The 17558-nt window shown below is 43.2% G+C and overlaps 1 protein-coding gene across 1 annotated transcript; it reads left to right on the top strand.

Annotated features, from left to right (window-relative positions):
- The first annotated feature begins 5458 nt into the window (after window positions 1-5458).
- mylk4b (myosin light chain kinase family, member 4b) lies at window positions 5459-15013 on the top strand. Its single transcript, XM_069152967.1, has 13 exons — window positions 5459-6208; window positions 7290-7371; window positions 8341-8710; window positions 8798-9036; window positions 9857-9962; window positions 10616-10709; window positions 11533-11642; window positions 11731-11872; window positions 12290-12360; window positions 12456-12584; window positions 12688-12919; window positions 13633-13681; window positions 13788-15013. Exons 1-12 carry the CDS (start codon window positions 5618-5620, stop codon window positions 13675-13677), a joined length of 2211 nt encoding a protein of 736 aa, XP_069009068.1. The 5' UTR covers window positions 5459-5617; the 3' UTR covers window positions 13678-13681; window positions 13788-15013.
- The last annotated feature ends 2545 nt before the right edge of the window (window positions 15014-17558 follow it).

The raw sequence follows: 17558 nt of genomic DNA, 5'->3' as shown, positions 1-17558 counted from the left end.
AAATGGCGGCTCATACGTTAATAAACCGAGGCGGGGGGGTTTCTAACTATTAGAAGCGTTATGAGACGCTGTAGTCCTTGTCGAGGTTCTGCCTGTAGTTTTATATTTCCTTGTTTTACTCTGGAGCCGCCGCCGCCCTGTTTGTTTTGGTTTGTTTACTTCCTGCTTTCCTGTCTTTTCCCGCCCATTTTCATACCCACGTCTGTCTCATCAGCCAATCAGCTCCTCCCACGTGCGTCTCTATAAGTCCCGCCCTCTCATCGTTCCGACGTTATATAGAAAATAATGGAAACCAATAACAACAGAATATCGGTCACAACAATCACAGCAAAAAAAAACAATAAACTCAATATAAAAGCAAAAATATATGAGTGTGGTGATGGATGCACGTGTCGCAGTTACGAAGTTAAATATTTTTTAGAGCATAAATTATACAGAAGATATGGATGGACAGTCATAGTTCACTATAATAATATTAAAATCTCAAAAACATTTTAAACTAAAAAACTTTATGCAGGATTTTTTTTTTTTTTAGAATAAAATAGTGTTAACTTGATGCAGTAATTATTTCAGAGGGAATTATTGTCCTTTCTACTCTACTATAGGTCCATATTATTAAACAGCCTTAGTTTCTTCTTTTTTTTTAGATGAAGCTGTTAAATCACAACTCGTTGTTAAAGATTCAATCAGCGTCTTTAAGACAGGAAAAGTCCAAAACGCATGAATATTGAGTATTAAATACAGCAATTCTGCCTGATTTGCCTTGATTGAAGCCAACATCTGCCAAATTGTTGATGTTTGAGTGCAGGTGGTGTTTATGATGTGTCGCCATGTACAGTGTGTGTGTGTGATTACGAGTGTGCACGGTGACAGCAGGTGAGGGTTCAAACCGGAGGACAGCTCGGTGTTCCTCTTCCAGCAAAAATGCAGACGTTTCCAAATCGCCCAGGTTGTCCTCAGGTCTGTCCTCAAAGACTCAAAGGGTCTCTGGTCCTCTTCTGCCACCTAGTGGTAGCAAGAAAGAAGTGCATCTGTCGTTCAGATACAAACAAGCAGCCTTCAAATGATGTTTTAATGAATTTCCAGATTGTTTTTATACTTTTGCTGTTATTTTTCAAAATGTTTAAAGAAGTTGTTGCCTTGTTTCTTGTATGTTATAAAAGTAAATAATCAAAGAAATTGATCAATTATCTATGCAACAGGCTTAAAATATTGGAGTCATTAAAAAATAAACAAACTGTTAAACTAATGAACAGTTATGGTATTAATTTGAGGAAGAAATAATAATTTATGCATAATTATTTAATATTTCTTTATCTTATTAATCAAATATCTTTTTTCACTGATTTCCACAAACCTTTATTTATACAATTATTGATACATTTATCTCAATATATTTCTTAATAATTATATTTTTTTGCCTGTTAGGCTTTCCATATTGGAGGAGTGACAGTGATGCAGTGTGATGACTCAGCACGTTTCAAAGACTAAACAGCAGCACAATAAGACAACCACGATACATATCTTGAATAGCACAGATAAATAAACGTAATTATATAGAGTACATTGAAGTTCTTGTTTTAAACGTTAATTGATATCTACGGCAGATTATTTTAAGTTTATTTACTCGTGAACGTAAGAAAGTTTCAGACTAAAAATTTTGGGTCTCTTTTCTGCTTCTCTGCCTGCAGGGAGATCAGGTTTGTAATTAGTGCCTTGCTCAAAGGTTAGACTCCTGCTTAATTCAAGAGCTGTCTCATCAACAAGTTATAACAAAATGTGGTCATTTGCTTTGATATTGACATTTTTGAGGTCATGAGTGACAAAAATTGTTAGATTCAATTATTATAAAAATTTTTTAATCATTGTGGTAGAAATCACCATCAAATTGTGCTAAAATCGGAGATCCTCCGCTTTAATTGTCCTCTAAACTATGCTGGTTTTTTATGTGTGTGTGTGTGTGTGTGTGTGTGTGTGTGTGTGTGTGTGTGTGTGTGTGTGTGTGTGTTTGTGTGTGTGTGTGTGTGTGTGTGTGTTTGTGTGTGTGTGTGTGTGTGTGTGTGTGTGGCAGTGGGACTGACAGTCATTGCCACAAGGTCAGAGGTCACCGTTTATCTTCCCTACATCCGCACACATACTTGTTGCAGCTTATGTAACATATTTACAGCCAGAGCCTAATTGCACTACACACACACACACACACACACACACACACTTTACTGAGGTCAGCACCTCTGTCTGACTTTTTTTTTTCAAGTTTTTCCCATCGTCGTTTACTCGGCAGCCCTCGAACCCTCGTAACTTTATTTTGAAATCTCATCCTGTCATTTTCCAAAGATACCAAATCTGTAATCGGTCCAGATGATCCAAATAAAACCCGCCAAATGAAACTATTGCTGGTCTCTGTAAGGAGTCCTAATAATGGGACGGTGAATCCATTGTGGGCCATTTTTGGAAAGGGAAACCCCTGGTTGATTCAGGGTGGATGGGGGTTGGGGGGGGGGGGCAGGCCTGGACCAGGGCCCAGAGATCAGAGAGAGCCATCACTGAGCTGTTGTCAGTGGGCCCAAAATTGTTCTCATCTATTACCAGACCGGCCCTCAACTAATCTGTCTCATCTGGGGAGGGAGGGGGGGGGGGTTCAGGTTTGGCCCATGAAAATCCTTTTAAAAGCTCTTTAAAATGATGGTTAAATTCAAAGATTAGCATCAGTTTACTGTCATTTTGTGAAAGCTGAAAACATCTCTCTGGCCACCAAGCTGGCTGCTTTAAATAAACAAGTGAACTACAAAATGATTTAAATGAGTGTTTCCTTTGCCAAGATACAGCGTTGTTAAATGCGGACCACACAGCAGCCTTGGTTTGGTTTGTAGCGTGCCACGACGCCTATAATTGCGGCCGCGGGCTGAATCTTTTTGGATCCGTGTTGTCGTTGTTGCCGGGAGCGATTACTTGGGATTACCGTGGCAGTACAAGCGAGCATTATGAATTGTCTGCATCTTTCTCTGCTGTAAGTAACTCGATATGCGGTGAGAGCGGCTTTGGGCTGCGCCGGTCTTGTCCGGCGCTCATTTTACCGTGCGACCTCGTCTGACCGGACATTTCAGAGATTGTCCGACAAGAGTACAGTTAAACCTCCCGGTGCCCTTCGACACCGGACCGATCAGCTCTTTGGATGTTGTGTTGCCCATCTTGTGTATTAGAAGTAGTCGTTGGAACGAGTCCCAGTGTAAGAAAATAGTGATGATGTTATGTTGAGTGTACATCATCCGGTTTTGGTCCTCGACAACATCCTGCGACCATATTTGGATGAGTTGAAATTATGTTTTGATTTTGTATTTGATGAGAGAAGTTGAATGGGAGTCTATGGAGCCTTTTTGGAGCCGACCTCTGGTGGCACTCGGTGGTATTGCAGCTTAAAGCCTCGTTTTTCAGACCGGGCAGCTGCGACCGTTTTTATATTTTTGTGTGTGTCAGACTTCACTTGGAACCTGTCAAAGTGTGTAATACAGACGTCGTTAAAGGGAAGTGCGCGGTCGATGCGTCCGGCGTTGTCTTGACGTGAGAATAACTCGAACGTAAATAGAAGCGGGAGGTCGTGTGAGTAGAGCCGAGTCATGATTAACTTCACCAATGAGAGCTGGTGTTGTTGCTCTTTCAGTTGTGCTCCAGGAGTCCTGCCAGCCAATCGGAAACAAATACTTTCCGCTTCCATTTGTCGTATTTTGCATAAAAGAGGCCAATAGGGACGTTTTTCCTTTCCAGGTAGAGTTTTTGAGACGATAAACCAAATTACAGATGACTGAACGGAAAGAGATTTCTACAAATAGAATAACACATTTAGGTGTAGAGGCCTCAACGTGAGAAGTTATCTTCAGTCTTTAAAGTGGTCCTTTAATACAGGAATATTTACAGTATGTAGGAGTTGTATCCAGGTTGGTGTGAAAACTCTCCTCCCCGAAACGTGCATTTTCCACATCACCTGTACTCCGTCTGCACTTGTCACCGCGTCCTCCTTCCTTTCTCACCTTTCTGCTGCTGAACAGACCGCCGGACGGGGATGCGAGTGTTCGAACGCTGGCTGCTGACCGAGCCGGCCGTACTGGAAACTGGGAACGTCAGTTTATAGGTCAAGCTTTTCCAGTGTTGACAGACAGATGGGTGCCGGCATATATAGGCGCCGGGGCGCTTTGTCACCCCCCTCCGGATATCGGACACGTCTCGGCGAGCGCGATCTGTTCGTTGTGTTATATCTGTGGCAGGCTGTCCTTGTTCATTTTCTCTGCGGCAACACACATGCAGGAAGTTTTTCCTCTCCCACAATCCCCCTCTTCTCAGGTGTCAGATGGGGATCACCTGTTTCCTGTCTCCCCCCCCTCCCTCCCTCCCTCCATCCGTCTCGTCCTTCACAATCGATCGACTCCACATGAAACATAAAAAAAAAAAAAAAAATAGAATTCCCTAAAAGCACTTTAAACTTTTTACTTGAATTAATTCCTGTAAATGTTGACATCTGTCCGCATCAGGTTGAAAATTTATTTAGTTTATGGAAGTTTATGGAAGAGAATTCTGATCGTAGAAAAATGGTAAAAAAAAAATAAAGCTGATATACTGCAGATAATTAGCTTTAAAATGAACAAACAGACAAAGTTTAATGTTCATATTCAACCATAATTTTAAGATTAAAAACAAAAAATGTACATACCCAGCATAAAATATCATTAAAATACACAAAGAAATAAGAAAAATACACTAAACTACTTGTTAATTAGAATCAGTTATAAAACTAAATGTGATAAATATTCAGCAGAGGTGGTGATTTGGTCAAATTAAACTTGATTATAATTCAGACTGCAGCCTCATTTAAAGAGCTTTGGCTAAAACAAATACACATTTTTTTGTACCTAAAATGAAACTTGTGGATCTCAAGGGAAGAAAAATGTGTTTGTGTGTGTGTGTGTCAAAGTCAGAAATACCCACAATCCTCGAGTCCTTAAGCGGTTAGTAAAGTTTTTATTGGCACCTGTCACTTCTCTTCCCTGCTGCGTAAAAACCATAAACTTCAACAATAATTCAGAAAATATTCTGCATTGCCACTTCACACCTGCTGAAACACGAGTTCTATAAGCGAACCGGATTTGGAGATGCTGTTTATGTTTTTGTTTTTTTCCGCCGGTACATTTTTATTTGTTTGTCTTCACTTTTCCGGCGTCATATTCCAGGCTGCAGATATTTGGGATTCTGACACCCGACTGAAGGAGGCTTTTGAAGTGTCTCAAATGTCACATAGCGACCCTGCCACCGCCCCCCTCTATAAACCCCCATCAATCCCCAGCTGCACACCCGAGCCCTCAGCTCTTATCACCCCCCCCCCCCCCCCCTGACGTCCATGGGGTGGGCTGCGCTTTTTTAATTTGGCAAACGGCCACTTGCTATTCTTAAAACTGAACTCTGCGCTGCATCGTCGGAGGACAGACATCCAGCTCTCCCTCCACGCGTCTTTTCCTCCTGCCTGCAGCTTTTGTCTCGCCACGATGGGTCTGTAGTTGTAGACCGTGTGAAAGCGGCTGGATTTGGAAGTGAGTGAATTCGTTTCGGGTCCTCCGTGAAGTCAGCCATGAGCTCCAGCCTCGTCAACTCCTTAGCCAAAGTTTATGATCCAAACCCTCTTCACGGTCAGAAGCCCGGTGGGAGGAAGTTCTCTATGAATGGATCAGACAAGTATCAAGCTGCTGCTGCTGCTTCTTCTTCTCTGTCCTCATCCTCCTCCTCCTCCTCTCTCCGCGACGCCGCCCTGCGCGGTGTGGAGACCAGGATGGACTCCCTGAGCTCTCAGATGGAGCGCTTGCTCAACATGCAGCAGACCGTCCTGATCCGGCTGGACGGCCTGTCCCAGGACGTCAGGGTCATGGGTCGGGATCTGGCCTCTAGGCGCGATGGAGAAGAAGAAAAAGAAGAAGAAGAAAAGGAGCACGGGGGAAGACGCCGGTCGTCGGGGGCGGTGGAGGCGGCGGCGGCGTGCTGGGAGCTGCGCGGGGCCGTGGAGAAGGCCGGCGAGCGCGTAGAGAGCCAGGGGCGCAGGTTGGAAGGGGTGGAGAAGCTGCTGGAGGGCACCCAGCAGGTGATCAGCTTCATCGGGGAGGTGGTGAAGAGCTCCAGGCTCATGGAGCTTTTGTTCAAGCAGCCTGGAAGTAAAGGCAGCAGGAAGGTGAGAAGTTTCGAGACAGCTGCAAAAAAAGTTCTTCCATCTAGTTTTTCTTGTTCAGGGTTTTAAATGTGTAATCTTCTATGTTTCCCTTCTTGGATGTTGTGCACGGCACAGTGAGAGGTTTCATTTGCGTTCTCATCATTGTGGCATTAACTGCTGTGTGAAAGGTTGGCATCCTCTTTGGCTGAATGTGTGACTACATGTTTAAACAGCTTGTTCTTAAACTAAAATACATACAGACATCCTTAACATGACTCCGAAGAAGCTTCTGAAATCAGTTTCTTTTTAATTCGGAAACTGCAGTTTATTCCTCCAAAACAAATCCGTTGTTGTTTGTTTTTTTATTCCTGCTGTGCGTCAACATGTGCTTCTTAGTAATGTTAAGTAGTTTTCCCTCCTGTACAGATTGTCAGGTGTAACTGATGAGAGTCAGCCTTGTTATCTTAACCTCCCCCCCCCCCCTCTCTAGAAGCATGTGTTTATCAGCAGCGTGTTGGACCGCAGCTGCACAGACTCAGTTCAAGCACTCGTCTGAATTGCTGATATTAATTGATTAGATGTTCTGCCGTCCTTGTATGTAACGTGGTCTTGCGTCACATTTGTTACTGAGTGGAAACATCTTCTGGCCTGTCTATAAAAAAACAACAACAGCAATGTTGTGCATTTCAAAATCATGTTGCGATATCACCGATGCATTTCATACTATCGTGTGTAAAGTGTGAAACGCCGTCCCGTGTAGCGCGGCGTGCCGCCTGCCACAGATTGTGTGTGACCTTTGACCTTTCCTCTCTCTGTACTCTCCTGGAGGAGGCATCCGCCAGGTAGAAACATCACACCTGAGTTAAGGGCGTTACCGCGGCAACAGAAACAAACATTCACCGTCTCATTATTGTTGCAAATGGAAATATGGAGCATTTGTGTCGCAATCAGACTCTTGTCTACTTCTGAAGATGTTGTAAATATGAGACTTTAAATGTACCTGATTCAAGTGCATTTGGTTCTAACATACAATGTCTAATTCTTCTTCTTCTTCTTCTTCTTCTTCTTCTTCTTCTTCTTCTTCTTCTTCTTCTTCATCAAGGCAAAGGATGACAAGGACAAAGCCAAACTGAGCCTGAAGGGCTTGAAGGCCCAGAAGAAGAGGAAACCTCAGGACACGTCAGGTAGGAAGTTACTACATAACCTGAGCAGTTCAGTTTTTAATCCTATAAAGATAAAAGATTTTGCAATTCTACATTTGAAAAAAAATCCACTTGCCTCTGCTGTGTGGGGGAACAAACCATGTCATAGTGACACATGTAGTTCGGCATGTCTGCACTGCAGCTTCTTTTTTACTTATCGGATGACATATGCAGACATGCATGTAACTCTTTATCTGCAATAATCCCCCCCCCCATCCCTTTCCCCCTCCCCGTGCTCCCCGATGCCAACTTTGCACACTATGTTTGCATGTGAGCTTAACGACATGCTGAAACGAGCGCAGTGTTTCCAGCATTCATCTCAAGCCAACCTGATACGATACAACCCGTCGCTCCACCATGTCGGTGTGGTTGTTGTTGCCTCGCGTGAAAAGTGACCTGCGTTCAGGTTTAGGCACCAAAAAAACCCAACATGTGGTTTGGTTCAGGAAAACTGACGACCCGGGGGCCCCGTCAGGGGTGGGCGGGGTCTTAAAAAAAAACTGGAATAAAAAAGTTTGTTTTTGTTTGCAAGTTTTCATTTCTAAGCTTGTAGTGTTATGATTTCATAGAAATTGTCTGAATAAATCAAGAAAACAAAAGCACACCCCCCCCCTCGTCAAAAGGTTTGAAATGGTTTCGTCCACCTGGGCTGGTATTCATCTGTAAAAGCAGCTAATCGCCTTTTTTATACTGCGCATAAGACAACCAAATTCTCCTAATCTCTGAATCTATTAAAAATAATTTCCCGGTGGCTTGAGGGTCGTTACGAATGGATTCATTTGTAAAATATGTGTTAAATTTATGGATCGATTCTTTTTTTTTAAATGTTTTTGTGATTTTTGATCGGATCAGTGACTTTGATCTTTTTCTCAGGTTGATCGATCATCATATTACATATGAAAACGCTGATAAGCCCTCACGGTCACGTCCTTGTTTTCCTCCCCTCCTCAGACATCTCCTCCCTGAACGAGCCGGTGCTGCAGGAGCAGGTGGAAAAGCTCAACCGGCAGAACACCGAGAATTCCCACGTCAACGCGGAGGCCGACGTCCAGAGGGGGGAGGACCGACGACAGGAGCCCGCCGAGCTCATCCTCGATGGGGGCGGGCAGTCGCAGGAGAGGACGAAGGAGAGGCTGGATGATGAAGAGGAGGGGGGCGACATCTTCGAGGACTCGGAGGAAGAAGAAAGGCAAAAAGGGGAAGATGAGGGCGGAAACGTTGAGGACGACGTCACCAAAAGGCGCAAAGGAGAAGCTGAATCAGAAAAGGCCCCGAGCGTCATTTCAGATATCTGCAACGCCTCTCTTCTACCGCAGGAAAGGTATTTTATCGAGCCAATCAGAAAACATTTAAATATTTTTAAATAAATATTAAAATATTTAGGAAGTTTCCTATCTTTCTTCAACAGCTCCGAGGAGGCCGGCGACGTGGCCACTTGCAGCAAGCGGCGCGTCACGGAGGAAGACCTCGTGAAGGACGACCTCAAGAAGAGCCGGGTGGACGGCAGCAAAGCGAAAAACGCCGACGGGCAGGCGGCGGAGGGCGTCGAGCCGCGGGCCTCCGAGTCCGACGACGCCAAGACGGGAGCCGAGGAGGAGGAGGAGGAGGGGAAGGAGGGCGAGTCGGCCGTGAAGGAGTTTATTATCGGTGAGAAATTAAAATGTTTAGCGTTCACCAACGCATGAGGAGGAATTAAAGTTGGCCGTGACGAAGCCTCGAGTTCGTATTTTGTCCGGCGCCATCTTCGCTAGTTCGGAGCGGTTTGGAGCAGGAAGCGACCATATTTGGGCGAGCTGGGGGAGGAGCCAGCGGCGGATCTGACTCCATCTGACTACACCTGACTGCACCACAGGGTTTAAATATGTGTAAATTTCAGCTTTTGGTAGAAGTTTGTACGGCAAAAAAAAACTTCTGTGCCTACATCCACTTTTATTTTGAAATTTAGGCCTCTAGTGTACTTCAGTCAGTAATCACTGAGTTTATGTAATATATTCTTTTCTTTGTGTATAGTTTACAGCAAAATGCTTCACTTTCTAATCCAGTTTCTATTTACAAACCTGCTCTTTTAGCTTCTATTGAGCTTATTTACATAAAAATACAATATTCTTAGTCGTCATTTAAGGAATTTAGTTGCAAACGTTGGAACTCGTGAGCTCAAGTTTCCCCCAAAATCCTGGCCGTGGTCCTGTTTGGCAGATCTGTGTGTACCCGAGGTCTCCGTGACATTTGACTTTTCCGTTCCTCGGGACTTTAAAGCGGATTCGGTGTCATAACGCCGTGCCTGCTCGAGCGTCACCAACCTGTCAGCGAGCACAGCTGGCGGAGCAGATAATGAGTCGCTATTTCAATCCACTTTGTTTCTGGGGGTTGTGGTGGTGGGGTGGGGGGGGGGACTGAGGGGCTTCTTCCTCAAGCCTACAGTCACTTCCTTTCTCTTTATTGATTTCTTCTCTGTCGTCTCCTCAAGACTCCAGTCCTCCGCCGCTGGCGCCCTTCGACCACCTCATCGTGACTCCCAAACCCCATCAGATCGCCACCTACTACACCATCAACAGAGAAGAAGTCCTGGGAGGGTGAGCGAGACCAAACGGGGAGAATAACTCCCGTCTGTCGTTCTCACGAGGATCTCACACTCTGCTAATGTTTTTATTTTCTTCCCAAGACCCTCCTAAAGGGCAAAATGATTGTGATCCCCGTGGGTGGGGGGGGAGGGGAGGGGGGGACTTGCGAAATAGCGGCCCTCTCTCTGATGTAATAGACCGGCGCTAAATCCTGCCTCTCAAACCGAAGATTACTCCTCCGCACGCAAGCACATTTCTCAAATTACTGACATGATGGCACCGAACACAAGGCTAATTTCTAAATGACTCCGCGAGCTCATTATAATGTTTGTTTATAGGTAACAAATTCTTATTTTCACGTGATTCATTTGGGAATTTGTTTTTGAATTAAAGCTGATTGTTTTGACCTATAAAACCCGCAAATTAGTTCCCATACGTCTTAAAATATCTGGGGATTGTTTGACCGACGTACATATTTATGGTTTTAAATGTTATTTTAACCAAAGTAATACAATCAAATCTTCACCAGCAAAACCTTCAGGATGTCTGCTTCATATTTCAGCTGAAGAATTTTTAGTGTTTAATGATAAAATTAATTTTCCAACACGCTTCGTCTTCATCCGTCCATGTGTGTGTGTGTGTGTGTTTTGCTTTCCTTCCTTCAGGGGACGTTTTGGACAAGTCCACAAGTGCATAGAGAACTCGTCCGGTCTGATTTTGGCTGCCAAGATCATCAAAGCCAGGAGCCAGAAAGAGAAGGTGCGGTAATAATAACGAAGCGAAGGAATGCCGAATATGAAACAGAATACGCGTTCGGCCGTCAAGTCCCCCCCCGCCCCAGACGGCCCTAATGGGTCGCTTTTATCGTTGCTAAGCACCATAAAGGATTTTAAAAATAGACAGCGGCTTCGGGCGGTCCGCCACAGGTCGTCGGCGTCACTGTGTCTTTATTTATTTCAGGTCAGGTCAGGTGTCCGGGCATTGCCGCGTGGTTACAGTATCTGTCATCTGAAATATTCAAAAATCCTCCAGTGTTGCCGTCAGCAGTCGGCACTTCCTGTCTGACTGAATCTGTTTGGTCTAATTTGCATTACGGTTATGTTCGCTGCGAGCATCTCTGCTCGGACTTTGTGATTCGGCAACTCAATACGACCCGGAAAATCTCCGTCATCATGGCAACAGTAAACACGGTTTTTGAAATATTCTGTCTGCCTCAAATTCACTGGCGAACCATTCGTCCGACCGGCCGCCTAATAATTCACTTTACATAAGACATCATCTGAACTGCAGCTCTTCTCCAAAGAACAAGATTTTTATTTTTTTATTCAACGCTAGAACTTTAAAGCTCATATATTTATATGAGCTGCTGGCACACAAAAAAAACCCTCGTGGGTCATTATTTTGGAGGTTATAAGTGCTAAAATCCAGTTTTGACTTTGCAATTTTACAGTTTTTCAGTAATTAACTTCTTAGATTCTTAGAAACCACAAACCACTCTTTACTAATCTCAATTTATAAATCTTGAACTTCTATACGCGGCTCCTTATTGTTTAATCCCAGCGTTTCCGTCTGTCTCCATCAGGATGTGGTGAGGAATGAGATCCAGGTGATGAACCAGCTGAACCACGCCAACCTCATCCAGCTGTATGCCGCCTTCGAGTCGCGCCACGACATCATTCTCGTCATGGAGTAGTAAGTCCGTACCTCAGGGTTCACGTACGTATGAATGCAACCTCCACCTGGCTGTAATTGTGTGTGTGTGTGTGTGTGTGTGTCGCAGTGTGGAGGGAGGGGAGCTGTTCGACCGCATCATCGACGAGAACTACAACCTGACGGAGCTGGACACGGTGCTGTTCATACGGCAGATCTGCGAGGGGCTGCAGTACATGCACAAGATGTACATCCTACACCTCGACCTCAAGGTAAACCTTAAAGTTTGGGCTCCCTTAGTCTCACCGGAATAAGCTGCAATACCACCGAGTGCCACCAGAGGCTGCAAAAAGCCTGTGGTGCAGTTAGGTTACCTCTATCAGTGGGCGGGGCAAAGTAACGGCGGACATCCAATCAGATCAGTCAGATCCACCGCTCGCTCCTCCCCCAGCTCGTCCAAATATGGTCACTAATTGTGATGTATTTTAATTTCAGTGCAATATATTTTTCATTTTTTTACCTTTTTAAAAAAAATTATTTGAGATACATAGAAAATGTAGATTTGTCTGTCAATCTTTTTTAAAAAGACGTTTGCAAGGTTTTCTGCTTTAATCTAACGTCTCTTTCTCTTTCAGTTCGTCTCAGAAGGAGGAATTTGTCTGAAACTCTGAGTTTGTCTTCTCTTTCAGCCAGAGAACATTCTTTGTGTCAGCAGAGCTACTAACAAGATCAAAATCATTGACTTTGGCCTGGCCAGGAGGTAAAAAGTTTTTTACACTCGTCTTATCTTTCTGAACTTGCCTTTCTGAGCCCGGTGAACGTCTCTCATGTGCCTGCTGTCGGTGTCCCGTGCAGGTATAAACCCAGGGAGAAGCTGAGGGTCAACTTTGGGACGCCCGAATTTTTAGCTCCCGAAGTCATCAACTACGAGTTCGTTTCATTCCCCACGGACATGTGGAGTCTCGGCGTCATCACTTACATGCTGTGAGTCCAGGATGTTCTTTCAGACACACAAATAGAGACACAACCCTATCCTGTTGTAACAACACCCCCCGCATCCCCCCGTCTCTCGTCCGCCTCCGTCCAGGCTCAGCGGGTTGTCTCCGTTCCTGGGCGACGACGACAACGAGACGTTGAACAACATCCTGGCCTGCCAGTGGAACTTCGAGGAGGAGGAGTTCACGGACATCTCCGACGAGGCCAAAGACTTCATCACGCGCCTGCTGGTGAAGAGCAAGAGCTGGAGGATGAGCGCAGCCGAGTCCCTCAGGCACCCCTGGCTGTCCGACCGGAGTCTGCACTACCGGCTGAACCAGAAGGTAACCTGGAGGTCCCGCCAAGAGATTTTTTTCTCAAGGCGTTCTTGCGATTTCGCGTTCGTAGTGGCGGACAGAGTTGACCTTTGACCTCTGACCACCAAAATTGGGCTCAGTTCATTCTGGAGTTCAATTGAACATTTGTGAAAAAGAATTCCTGAAATATATCGCGAGCATAGTATCGGTTCACTGACGGTACCAAGTGAATGTTTTATCCAAGTTGTAAAGAAATTCCCTCAAAGCGTTCTAGAGACATCGCGAACGGGACAGACCTATGAGAGACAGAGACGTGAGGTCGTGGGGACCTTGAACTTTGACCTTTGACCACCAAACTCCAATCCTTGAGGCCGAGCTAACGATTGTGTCGCATTTGAAGAAATTCAATCGAGGCGTTCTGTAGATATCACAGATCACGTGAACGTGTTGGATTGAAGTTCACAGTGGCCTTGACCTTTGACCTTTATCGCCCCAAAAATCAAACGAGTTCATCCTTGGTATCAAGAGAAGGTTTTTGCCAAGTTTGAAGAATATCCCTCGAGGCATTCTTAAGATATCGACCTGAAAATCTAGAGACCTTAAATTGATTTATTTCTTCATTACTTTGAGAAAAAAAACATTCTTTGTATGTTAAAAAAAACTTGTTCGTAGAGACAAAAGATTTTAAAAGACTTTAACTTTAAATAGTGCAATAAATAAGCAAAATCTTCTATTTGCAGAAAAACAAGTGCCACTCCACACATGCTCCTCCAGCCGAGAGCTAGACAGGTACGTTTTCTGTTAGCTTTTAATTCCTTATCAGCTTAAAGTAGCTATTTTAAAGCTGTTTTATGTTAACGAAATTTTTTGTTTTGTTTTTGCTTTCCCCTCCTAGAAACACTGAGGGCCCCTCAGCATGCCTTTTGACAACGAAGGGCCCCCCGACCCCCCCGGGAGCCTAACACTGGACCAATGCTGCTGTAACCTGTTGTTGCCACCAGATAACGAACCCTCTGCCTAGAGTCCTCACGTTTAGCTCATAGCTTGTAGCCCCCCCACCCCCCCCCCCCCCCACCCCCGGGGCCTGAACAGTGACTCTGCTAGCACAAAACTTCAGACCGAACCAGCGAGGACTCTGCAGCTCGGTGGTGTCTGAATACTGTAAAAAAAAAAAAAAAAAAAAAAAAGTATTTAACCTGTAAAAAAAAAATCCACACTATTCAATACAACTGTCCCTTCAACAACTTCCACACGTGCCACCGCAAACCCTGTCAATTAACCCGTTTTTTCACGTTGTCCTGTTTTGTTCTTTGTTTTTTTTGCATGCTTTGCACTTTTTTTGGCCTCTTCAAACAACTCTGAACAAAAGATAGTGTGAATGCTGTTATTTAAATAATATATTTTTGTGAATACACTTTTTTTTTTTTCCTTTTCTTTTACAAGTCTTATTAAAAAAACAATTTTCTTTCTTGAACCTAAGGTAAAAAAAAAAAAAAAAGAAAAAAAAAAGTACATTCAGAAGTTGGTTGAATTTGACGTCACAGCACATTAATTTATCTTTGTATATAACACAACACTGCGCCTGAACACTTTTTCTAGTTGCCTTCTGTTTTCCGCTAAGCTCACCTGGTTTTTTTTCCGGCAGTTCGGAGTAGCCCTCTCACCTTCCATGAAGGCGTATAACGAACAACAGAATACTACCTACGAATGATTCATGACTGAAGTGGATTCTTATGTTCATTTATTTCCTGGTTTGGCACCAGACTGTACTTGAAGTACAAATCTTTTCCTCGAGATGTGATGTTTTGGGGTTTTTTTTTTTCCAGGGGAGTTAAACAAGGATTTTACTCTGTAAAAATGCAAAAGTTCAGCTTGATGGAAAAAGCCAACAGCTTTATTATCGCGTTTGTTTCACGTCAATGGGAAGTTTTGAGGAACTATTCGACGCCGTTTGTTGGCTGTTTTCCGTCTGAACAAATTTAAAAGCTTCTTGTGATTTGAATACTTGTTAATTTGAAATTTAATGATACCTTTTTCAAGTTTTCTTGTGTAACAACGAGACGTAAATAAATAAATAAATGTAAAATATAAATAAGTTAATAAATGACGTACTCCAGAAAACATTTCCAGTGTTTCTTGGAAGTTAGACTGAGTCTGACCACGAGTGAAGATACTCCTATTTTACTTTTTGCTTTTATTCGTTTCAAATTTAAGACATTTTTCATTACAAGTGATAAAATTAGCTTAACAATTTGAAAAATATGCGTTAATTTTATGATATCTTGGTATTTGTTGACACCCTTTGACATCAACAACTTTGTTTAAATGCTGTGAAATGTTGTAATGTTTTAGCTCACCCCGAGTGTTTGGCTTTGTTTCTTTGGTCAATGATGGAAATGAGCTGATATTTGACTGCTGAACCTTGAAATACAGCAGAGTTTTAATATATCATAATTTATTTTATTTTGAAATGTTTCTAAATCCTCAAACTTTCCGATTATTTCTGGGTTACCATGAAAAAAAACAACATATTTTGGGCACGCTGCTGTTTGTACAAAAAAAAAGGTACAATATGTACGTTATATATTAACTTATATTTAATTTTTTTACATTTACAAAGTCTCAAATCAGAAAAGAAGAAACATTAAGTTCAATATGGAGATAATGTTTCATTGGCAAGAAAATAAACTTCCTATTTGAGCATTTTGCCTTCAAAATAAAAGCGGCAGAGAAATTCAACTGTCATCGTCATTAAATGGAGGATGCAATCACTGATTTAAGAAAGTAAAAATAACTGCAAGTGTGCAGGTTTTGAGGTTGATATTTGTTCAAATATTCCAATATACACGTTAATAATTCACAGAGCATAAAGCACATAAAGTATTTTACTCCAGTAAGATTTAAAAATCCTTGATATCTGTTTTTCCGTTGTTTCCTGTGTGCATGTTTCAGTACAACCACGTGCTTTTTTTGCAGATTCTCTCATAAAAAAAAAACAAAAAACTGTCCATCTGACTAAATACTGAGAACTGACTGCAAAATATGTGTCTGTTTTTTTTAATGCTTTGATTCGGGTTTGTGTGTCCAGTGATTAATGTGACACTGCTGGAGGTGTCGTCGCTTTCACACAGTCAGCTGCTGAGAATCTAAACTTCATCTAACCACCGAGCTCCGACCACGTTCGCCTCACCTGCAAAAACAAAAAACAGCTCTCCGTGCACAGTGAGGGATTTTTGGAGAGTGAGAAAGAGAGGATAAAAAAAAAAATCTTGTGGGTCAAAGAAGAATAAGGGGGATTTTGCTCATCGCTCGATTTGCTGAGGCAGCAGAAACCTCCAGTGAACTTTACCAGATATGATTTTCACATAAAACCTCACTGAATTACGATCGACTTGCGTGACGTTTTCACATCCGTCACAAATACCGGAGTGATCTTCTTTTATCAGCGTAAATCTAAAACGCCGCAGTGTAAAGTGAGAAGCTCTGGTAACCCGGAGGAGCAAGAGGAAACTAATCTCCAAGATGTGTTTATCGCAGTCTGACGATTCAGGGAAAATACACACAGCAGTGGTGGAATGAGGAGTTTCAGCCTTTATATACTTATAGACAATAAACAATAAATCCTCTGTTACACTGCTGCTTTTTAACATTTGTTAAAACACACAGGCGATCTGCATGTGAAAATGTTGTTTTCTTTTTGAACACAAAAAACAAGACCACACCCATAAAAATACAAATATTTCATAAGGTTGCTGAGAAATTTGTCCTCTCTCGCATCTCGATCCAAAATTACAGTCAGCTATAAGAAAAAAAAGATCAACTCAGGTTTGTCTTCATTTATCGAAGTTTGTCCAACTAAATACAAATTTACAGCGACGTCATTACAGTCAAGAGATTTAGTTAAGAAAGCGTGAAATAGACACGCCCGTCCATTGCAGCAAAACGTGAGCTAGCCACGCTTTGGCCTATCTTCGGCTTCGGCAAAAAACAAACGGTTGGGGTTTGGAAACAAACAAGAAAAAAACGCTGTCACCTCCTGGATTCCTACGTCATTGTCCCGCATTGCGTACAAAACGTGTAACTTTCACACATTTACAGCCCAAAAGCGGAGCTATCTCACGTTTTGCGGTAGCGGACGGGCGTGTCTATTTCACGCTTTGCCGTGATACCGGGTTGCATCTTAAATGAACACATTTCGGTCATTCAAGTTATTATATTTTGTATTTTTTTTTACCAGTTTTTGAAACAGTTTAATTATGGAGCTCATATGTCATGAACCCACAAAAAAGGGGGAGTGAATGCCAAGAAAGGGGGGCGTGACCGTCCATGCTCCTGAATTACTGCGAGAGTGACCAATAAAGCTTTCTGAGTCGAACACCTCGAGAAACTCCCAGAAACACCTGCTGCTCAAAACGAGCTCGGAGCTCCCCCGAGCTGTAACGGAGCTCCTTGTTGTTCTCGTTTGATCGGGTCGTCCGGATCAACGCACCGCTGTGCTTCTCAGGACCCCGGGAATTTATTTTTATTTTCATTTTTTTTTTTTTGTTTATCTTAAGGCCGTAATGAAAAATCACACCTCCCTCCCGCCACGCCGTGCACTCTGGGAAGTGAGCAGAGCAGATGTTGTCATTCACGATCGAATGTACAAGAACAATAAAGAGATGAT

Source organism: Embiotoca jacksoni, unplaced genomic scaffold, assembly GCF_022577435.1.
Source record: "Embiotoca jacksoni isolate LCO1_2020_lvr unplaced genomic scaffold, fEmbJac1.0.p SCAF_19, whole genome shotgun sequence".
Lineage (NCBI taxonomy): Eukaryota > Metazoa > Chordata > Actinopteri > Embiotocidae > Embiotoca > Embiotoca jacksoni.
The sequence above is the reverse complement of the archived record's forward strand: the minus strand, read 5'-3'. Positions and strand labels throughout refer to the sequence as shown.

Coding starts and splice junctions, on each gene's coding strand:
- mylk4b (XM_069152967.1), top strand. CDS start 5,618: ATGAGCTCCAGCCTCGTCAACTCCTTAGCCAAAGTTTATGATCCAAAC. Junction 7,372..8,340: donor GAAACCTCAGGACACGTCAG/GTAGGAAGTTAC, acceptor TCCCCTCCTCAG/ACATCTCCTCCCTGAACGAG. Junction 9,963..10,615: donor AGAGAAGAAGTCCTGGGAGG/GTGAGCGAGACC, acceptor TCCTTCCTTCAG/GGGACGTTTTGGACAAGTCC.